This window comes from Carlito syrichta, unplaced genomic scaffold, assembly GCF_000164805.1.
Source record: "Carlito syrichta isolate Samal-C Ts95f unplaced genomic scaffold, Tarsius_syrichta-2.0.1 Scaffold308688, whole genome shotgun sequence".
Lineage (NCBI taxonomy): Eukaryota > Metazoa > Chordata > Mammalia > Primates > Tarsiidae > Carlito > Carlito syrichta.
In genome coordinates this window covers 111,269-120,129 of record NW_007252784.1, presented here as the reverse complement: position 1 = coordinate 120,129, position 8,861 = coordinate 111,269, and the positions used below count along the sequence as shown (strand labels likewise).

General features: G+C 36.8%; 1 protein-coding gene across 1 annotated transcript in view; it reads right to left on the bottom strand.

Annotated features, from left to right (window-relative positions):
- Positions 1-8,569, bottom strand: part of SAMSN1 (SAM domain, SH3 domain and nuclear localization signals 1) — a 91,123-nt gene extending 82,554 nt beyond the window's left edge. The window contains exons 1-2 of the mRNA XM_008065618.1: positions 8,517-8,569; positions 7,065-7,414 (exon numbers count right to left, since the gene is read on the bottom strand). Coding sequence (XP_008063809.1) covers positions 7,065-7,414; positions 8,517-8,520 — 354 coding nt within the window. The 5' untranslated portion in view covers positions 8,521-8,569. The remainder of the gene's footprint in view (positions 1-7,064; positions 7,415-8,516) is intronic.
- Between the last annotated feature and the right edge of the window lie 292 nt (positions 8,570-8,861).

Sequence of the window (8,861 nt, the reverse complement as noted above, 5' to 3'; positions counted from 1 at the left end):
TCCTTCTGCCTCAGCCTTCTGAGTAGCTGGAATTACAGGCGCGCGCTACCACACCCAGCTCATTTTTGATTTATTGTAGAGATGAGGGCTCGCCAAATTGCCCGGGTGGGTCTGGAACCCGCGGGCTCAGGGAATCCACTCACCTCAGCCTCCCAAAGGCGCGGGATTACAGCCTGAGCCACCAAGCCCGGCTAATCTTAATTTTTTATTTTAAAGATGTGGGGTACAATTCTGGGTTAGGTGTATAAATGTTCATTATGCAGATACCCTTGTTGATGAGGTGTGCCCTGCCTTTCCCAGCAGATTCCCACAACTGCCAATTTTTTTCTTATAGTATTACAGTAATTGTTCAAGGTCTGCTTGTGAGTGAGAACATGTAATACTCAGTTCTTCATTTCTGGGTTAAATCACTCAGTATTATAGACTCTAAGTCCATCCAGGTTGCTGTGAAGTTCATGATTTTGTCCTTCTTTATGGTTGCATAATATTCCATTGTGTATACATATCACATTTTTTTTATCCAGTCCTCTTTCGATGGGAATCATGGTTGGTTGCATGTTTTTGCTATTGTGAACAATACTGCAATAAACATACGTGTGCAGGTATCTTTTTCATAGAGTGATTTGAGTTCCTCCGGGTATACTCCCAGTAGGGGGATTGCGGGGTTGTATGGAAGGTCGATTTTTAGATCTTTTAGGAATCACCACACTGTTTTCCACCGAAGTTGTACTGGTTTACACTCCCAGAAACAGTGTAGAAGTGTTCCCTTTTCACTATATCCTCTCCAGCACCTGTTGTTTTTTGAGTTATTGATGCTGGTCATCCTGACTGGAGTTAGGTGGTATCTCAGTGTGGTTTTGATTTGCATTTCTTTGATGACAAATGAGTCTGAACATCTCCTATTTTTAAAAATTCTTCTCTTGGGTAAGTGCTGCTCTCCTTTCATCAAATATTTTATTAGCTATAATTCAAAATTTGTCATGTAAAATGATCACAATTAGTTATTTGTTCTTTTTCATTTAAAGCTGTTAAAATTATTTTTAGAATACTATTGTCAAATTCATTAATTTTAATGCAGATGGAAATAGCAGTATTTTTTTGGTATTTACGCATTTAAAAAAATTTCCAGAAAAGTGGTTTTTGCTGCCTATTTGTTTGCTTTTGAGCCGAGGTCTCATTTTGCTGCCCAGGCTGGAGTGCAGTGGTATGGTCATGGCCCACTACAGCCTCAAACCCCCAGTCTCAAATGATCCTTTTCACTTCAATCTCCTGAGTAACTAGGATTATAATTGCAGGCCAACCAGCATGGCTAACTTTTTGACTTTTTGTAGAGATGAGGTCACCCTTTTGTGTGTTTCCCAGTCTCTCTCAAACTCCTGGACTCAAGCAATCCTCCTGTCTCAGCCTCTCATAGAGCTGAGATTACAGGTGTGAGTCACTGCATCTGTCCAGGTTTTTGCTGTTTTAGAACTGAAACACAAGGGTGTTAAACTATGAGGAATTACATATTGATGGTTCATAGCGTACCTTCTTCTGAGTGGATTGGTAAGTTTTCTTCTTAGTTTGTCTTATTATTCACTGGTTAAGAAAAAAAAAAAAAAACCTCCCACCAATAAGACTACGAAGGCTTTTTGGTAGGGGTCTAACATCACTTATGTACAATAAAAATGAGAATAAAAGCTGTGAATTTGTTTTGTCCTTTATTCTAAACCATGTGCCTTCTTACTCTTTTTTTATTGGTCCTCTCTATTCTTAATTCCCTTTCACATATTTTTTTTCTTCAGAGTCTACAATGTAGCTTCTTACTCAAGTATCTACATTTTAAAACTTTAATACTATTCATTAAGCAAGTATGAAAACAAAACAAAGACCAAAATGAGGAACTAGCACAAAGATATGAAGATGGCAAAAAATCATTGTACTTGGTGAAACAATAGTACTAGTTTGCCTGCAGTGAATTGTGTGAAAGAGACTTGTGTGACTCTGACTAGAAGGCAGATTAGGTGAATGAGTGTGGATTTGTGTGACTCTGACTAGAAGGCAGATTAGGTGAATGGGTGTGGATTTGACCCTGTGGGTGTTGGGAAGGCATCAGGGGTTTGTGAGGGGAGCAGTGACATTATTAGATTTGAGCTTCAGCATCATCAATCAGGTGGCATCAATCAGTAAGAATAGTCAAGAAAATTAATCTGGCAGATTAATCTGGTAATGGTGTGTCATGTTGATTGAAGGGGGAAGACCAGGGTCAGAGAGAATGGGAGAGATAGCCAAGGGAGAGAACAGAAAGATAACACTAAAGACAGACACAAACAGCTTATCCTGATTTCACCACCTTTCTCCTATAGACCTTAAGTTTTCTTGGGAAGTATTAAAATATTTATATACTTAGTATTAGAGCTGTGTATTTCAAGAGTACTTTTCCATGTCAATAATGAACATTAATTGTTTCACATTTGAGTTGAAAGATTAATTGCAAAATGTTTTGCTTTTTTTTTTTTTTTGAGTTGGAGTCTCACTTCGTCGCCCAGGTTGGAGTGCGGTGACATGCTCACAGTCACCCCAGTGTCAACCTGCTGTACTCCAGCTAATCTTCTGCCTCAACCTTCCAAGGAGCTGGAATAACAGGTGTGTGCTACCATTCCCGGCTAATTTTTTATTTACTGTAGAGACAAGGTCTTGCCAAGTTGCCCAGGCTGCTTTCGAACTCATGGGCACAGGCAATCCACTCACCTCAGTCTTCCAAAGTGCTGGATTACAGAGTTTTGTTCTTTTATTTTTGTTAGCATTAGCACACACCCTGTACTCTTCCCACTGAAACAGCTGTATAAATAATTTTTCCATTATCTGTAGTTTTGGGTCATCATTTTGATGAGTTCATGAAAAAAACTTTCTCATCCCCTTCTTCTTACATGCCTTTAAGTAGAGCTTTGTACATGTTCTCATCTCAAGATGCTGTATATAAACTTCATTCATTTTTCATTGATTTTTACTCTGTAATTCTGTCTCTCACTATTATCATTTTTCTTTCTGTACTATGTTTGGATTCTTCTATACTTAAGTTTCTGTTTTGCTCTTTGGGGTCTTTGACTTTGTTTCTTCCTGAAAGAGTTTTGTTACTGTCACTTTTTAAATACACCACACCACTTTCATAAGACAGATTTCAGTATATTTTAGACATTTGAGGGGAGGAGTAGATATTTACTCCCTTTTTCATAATTCCATCTTTTAAGATTATAAAAAAATTGTTTCTTCCTATGTACCCCAGATTTTGAAAACTATGTTTGCTATTGTAAGAACTTTATATTAAAGAAGGTTTCATCTCCTTCAGTACAAACAAACTGTTCTTTCTTACCCTTATTCCTATCAAACCTATGACTTACTTTCCTCTTTTTGTCAAGAGTTTTATGCTCTTCACATGCAGAGTCTCATAAGTACCCTTCAGCCATTCTTCTTGTAAATTGCTTCTAAACACTTGGCTTCAAATATTATTTTGGTTACCTCTTAAGACACATCTGAAATCCCCTCTCAACACCACTCATCTCAGATGTTAGAAAATAACCACATCCTTAGTTTTACCTTTTCACATTGTTCTTGTGGTACACAGGCTTTCAAAAACCTGATCTTTTCTCTTAGTTTATATCAATTCCATAATCACATATATTTCCTCACTCCCCAGATCCCATAGGCATTACAAACAACTTAACTGCACTTTAAACATTTCGTGTGTCTGATTCTCCTGTTGATTTCTGTGAAGAGTCCTTCACGAATAACTTATTTCCTTGTCTAATTCGGTTTGTTTATGCTATTTCAACTGAATAAAATGTTCTGATCTTAACACAGGGTTCTGGGTTCTTTGATTTTGGTACAAAAAATACCTACTTTAGACTGAGTCCTGACACCACTTCATTTCATATTTCCAATAGCCCTGCATGGTAGCTGTTAATAACCTTATTTTACTCATGGGTGTTTTTGGTATACAGAGTCACTGAGGAAAAGGAGTATCTGAAACTGTTATGCAGAATTGGAATTTTGCAAGTTAATGAGGGTAAGGAGTTTACTCGAGGTCACTCTGGTGGTAATGTCAGAGCTGGGTTAATCAAACAGAACCAGCCTGGAGAATGTGAGCCTGCAGTGGGCTTAGCAGGGAACATACTTGGGTGAATAAGAACTTTCTAGAAATCAGTTTCAGGCCACCTCAAAACTCTTATTTATTAACGAGATCAGAGACCCTGCCGTCTACTATTCCTGAAATTTCTGAAGTCAAGGAGAAACTAGTGCCCTGTCTATTGGACTCCTTTTTAATGAAATGTGGGGCTTAGGCTCAGCTTTGCTATATCTGCATATGTTGGCACATTTTTAAGAAATCTGATCACACTCTTGCCCTTTAAAATTGCAAAAATTTCACCTCTGGGTACTAGTCATTAATAGTATGTAGCACTCATTTCAGAAGCACACCGTCCCCCCCCCCACACGCCCCCTACCATACTATCTCCTTCTGTACCTTCTATAATATGAAAGTTAAATAATCTAAATAATAAACCGGCAATTTCTACAGAAAGAAATGCCAGTTATGTTAAAATGGGACCAGATATTTTTCACTCATTATTGTAGAATGTAGTGTAGAATATAAAAATAATAATTTGCACTCATCCAGTTTCTTTCATTCTAGTTCTCAAATCCCCGAGTGTAAGTGGTCTCATTAAGTTTACCAAACCAATTTAACTCTAACATCCTCTTGAACCTTCTCTCTAATTCCACTGAGGTTTTTCTGTCACAAATGCTGAACATTATCATCTGAAATTCTAAGCATTTTGCAGATATGTTTGACCTTCTGCAGATAAAACTCACTTAATCATTTAGTTACATATTAAAATAGGCAAAACTATCTAAACAAAAACGAAAAATATGACCATTATGTGTTTACCTAAATCTACACATATCCACAAATACATATACACAATAACTGAATTTATGCATAACTGTATTTATTAGAATAAGAAAAGTTTGACTATAAGAACAGAAAACAAGAAGAAATATTTCATCTAGATCTATGGAAACATAGCTCATTGGTTTTTAAACTACTTTCATTTAGGCAGAAAATGCTACTCAGATACTTATTGAGGGCTCATTGCATTCTGGGAACTATGGCAGATATCAAGGTAAATTATTTATAGAATACCCAACTTAGCTCCATGAGGACAAGAGCAGTGCTTACATTGTTTAATTCAGTATCCCTGGTGCCTAATATTGTGAATGGCAAACAGTAAATGCCAATATGTGTTTGATGAATATACAAAGAATAATGCTCTTAAACAATGTAAACGATCAAAGGAAGGAGAGATTACTCCTGTCTGACATGATCCAGGAAAGCTTTCTCGAGGATGAAGTACTTGATCTGAGTCTAAGATGTGAGGGAGATAGTTCTAAAAAGAGAATAACATACCAGACAGAGGCCATCACACAAACACAGAGACACAGAGGCAGGAAAGTGCACGACAGCCTTTAGGAATAGCAAATCATTCTGTTTGGCAGTGTAGCATAGGAAATTAATAAGGAAAGACTATAAGTATTTAAGGCTGAAAAATTAGATTGAGGCCAGACTGCTGATATACAGAAATGCCAAGTTACAGAGTCCAGGTTTTATTCTTGAAGGAAACTCTGAATATTTGTGTTTAGATTCCTATACACTAGGCTTAGCCACTTGCCAAGGAGTCATGGTCCTTCACCCTCCTTCTCGAGTTGTCCAAGGGAGTCTTCAGAAGCAAGTCCTAATTATATTACAATCTACTCTCTAAGAGTTGCTCCATGCAAAAGCTGGCGAAGTGCAGCAATCTCCGAAGAGAATATGAGAACTAAAGAAGCATGAGAGATATTACTAGAAAGGATTAACGTTGGCAAGTTTCATCAGTTCCAAGCCTGTTGCCAGACACCTGTTATATACACCATGGTACAGAACACAAGTTATTTTAGGTCTGGTCTTCAGAGACTTAATACACAAATCTTAGAAGGTAAAAAGGACTCCAAGAGAGAGTGAACCTCTTCAAAGATCCCTAATATGTCATGAAATATAGCCTCTGTTTAATGAGAGACTGACCAGCAAAAAATGACTTTCTGGATACACAAAATTCTTCCATTCATTCATTATAAACACAAATGACCATGAACTGTAGGGAAATAAAGCTGTGATACGTGCCTTAAGAAACTTACAATCAAGTTGAAAAAGGGTTGACACCCTCAAGCCCTAGGAGATTTCAGATATTTAACTTTAGTTTCTCAGACACTTCATGAGTTTAATATGACTATTGCCATTGTATAATTAAGAAAATTAAGATTGAATGGTTTAAAATGATTTGTCCAGACTAAAAAAGTAGTACAGTCAGGATTCAAATCCAAATCTGTTTAACTCCAGAGTGCACTTCGTTTTCTGCTATATGGACTCAGAGTCTAACTTAGCATATGGAAAACACTATAATATATTAGCTAAAAGCAGACTCTCTAGCTTAAGACTATCTAGGTTCTTGATCTTGGCTCTACTTCTTGTCAGCTCTCTGACCTTACATCTACTACTAACTGTATTGTACCTCAGTTTTCTTAATTGTAAAATAGGAGGGAATAATATTAAAATAACATTTTTACCTTATAGGATTGTTTTGAGATTTAAATGAGATAACACATGCCAGTGCATAGGTGAATGGTGGGCTCAAAGAAAATGCTCATTAAAATTAATTATTATTTGTCAGTGAAACTTCATTACAATCACAATAATTTAGACAAGGCAATGAACATTTTCTTGATCTCAATCAGAATCCAAAGTCTTCCTTCAATTAATAAGAAACATCTGGAAAATATTATATAGTAGTTAATTGGTACACAAATAAATATATGCAATATTAAAATAGACAAAAGTCAGAAAAGTGGGATCACTTTTTGGAAATACAACTCCAGCTCTGGTAATTCTCCTGACACTGATAAATTTGACTGAGAAGTGCCTTAGATATCTATTTCATTTCTGCCAGTACAAACCCCCAGATAAGATGATACATTTCTGTATTTTACAAACTTACCCATGAATGTGGGAGATCCATATCTGAGCAAGAAGACTTGAGAGGTGGATGGTGAATACAAGAGCAATAGTCCCAAGGTCCAACTTGGGCCATTTGGAAATCAACACATGTCCAAAGTGGATTTTCTGGATAAGGCTTCCAGCTGTGCCACATGTGAACTTCTCCTTCGTATTGGACAGACATATCTTCCAAGTTGCATTCATTTAAAGTGCTGGATCTACTCAGTGATGCAGAAAGAGACTCAAATCTAATCTTCATTTCTTCCTTCCTCCTTGTACTATCATTACTAACTTTTTTTTCTTGGGATTTGGTTAATTTCAAGCAGGAAATCAATGTGTCATCTTCATCTTCTGAAAGACAAAAACAGTTAAAAAACTAAGAAGAAGTTTTTCACATGGAAAAATGATGAACATTATGCTTTCCTTAATATAATGGAAATAAATAAACCAAGAAGTCATTCAATTTCACAGGAATAATTTACAATGGTATTTCTTTATAAATTAATTTTTTGTTTTGTTTGGCAAAAATCCATTTATGTACAATTTTTTGAAGCCACGTTTATTGATGAAAGTCAGTTAGACTGGAAGGAATGGAAGCCACATGAAAATAGCATACTGAAAGATAGTTGAGAAAAAATAAAAACTGGCCGGATTTGGTGGCTCAGCCTGTAATCCCAGTACTTTGGGAGGCCGAGGCGAGTGGATTGTCTGAGCCGGCGGGTTCGAGACCAGGCTGGGCAACTTGGCGCGATCTTGCCTCTACAATAAAATGAAAAATAGCCAGGCGAGGTAGCGCTGAGGCGGAAGGATCGCCAGAGCCCAGTTCGATGCTGGGGTGGCTGTGAACATGCCACCGCACTCCAGCCTGGGCGACAGAGTGAGATTTCAACTCAAAAAAAAAAGAAAAAAGAAAAAATGAAAACTTAAAAAAAACCCCACATCTTATAAGATGGAGTGCTTCTATTTTTAAACATTTTTAATCTGTTTTGACATCATGTGTACAAGAGAATATCAAAAGGAAGCAAGTGAAATTCTTTGCCTTGTTTAAAAAAAAGGAAATCTCAATGTATATGGTCTGAAATCCTACTGACATTCTGAAATTATCTGTTTAAATATCAATTTGTAAAGCATTATGCATGCAATATGTCTCATAGTGAGTTTGGAAAAGCAAGAAAAAGACTGCAAAAACAAATGAAAAAGGCATATCTTTAGTACTATAAAGTTGATTAGTGAGATCTATATATACTCAATATGGCAAAAGGACTGATGAAATTTCTGGTAATACATAAAACAGTTACAGAAAATAGAAATATGTATCACACATAGTCAATTGCTCTTTATGATTTAATCTCTTTGAATCCAAATGTTTTATGGGTATAAAAACATTATGATTAATTAAAAATGCTATTATAAACAAATAGATGCAAATCAAAATTTTATGTCAGGGACATACCCATTTGTTATACTTACATCAAAATTCAAAAATATTGTTTTTATGGCCAAGCATGGGAACACCAGGCATTGAAAACCCTTGTTCTTTTGCTGAGCTTCATTTATGACTCTCTCTCGCTCTATCCCTGAGCCTGTTGCTGAAGGGATGGAGAAACAGGATGGGGCATAGGTATGGGGTGAAATTCAGGAGTAGGATGGGGATATCTGTTTCAAAACTTGGCAATAATTTTTTTTTTTTTTTTTTTTGAGTTGGAGTCTCACTCTGTCACCCAGACTGGAGTGCAGTGGTTTGGTTGCTCCCGGCCACCGCATCTTCGACCTGCTGGGCTCCAGCGATCCTTCCGCC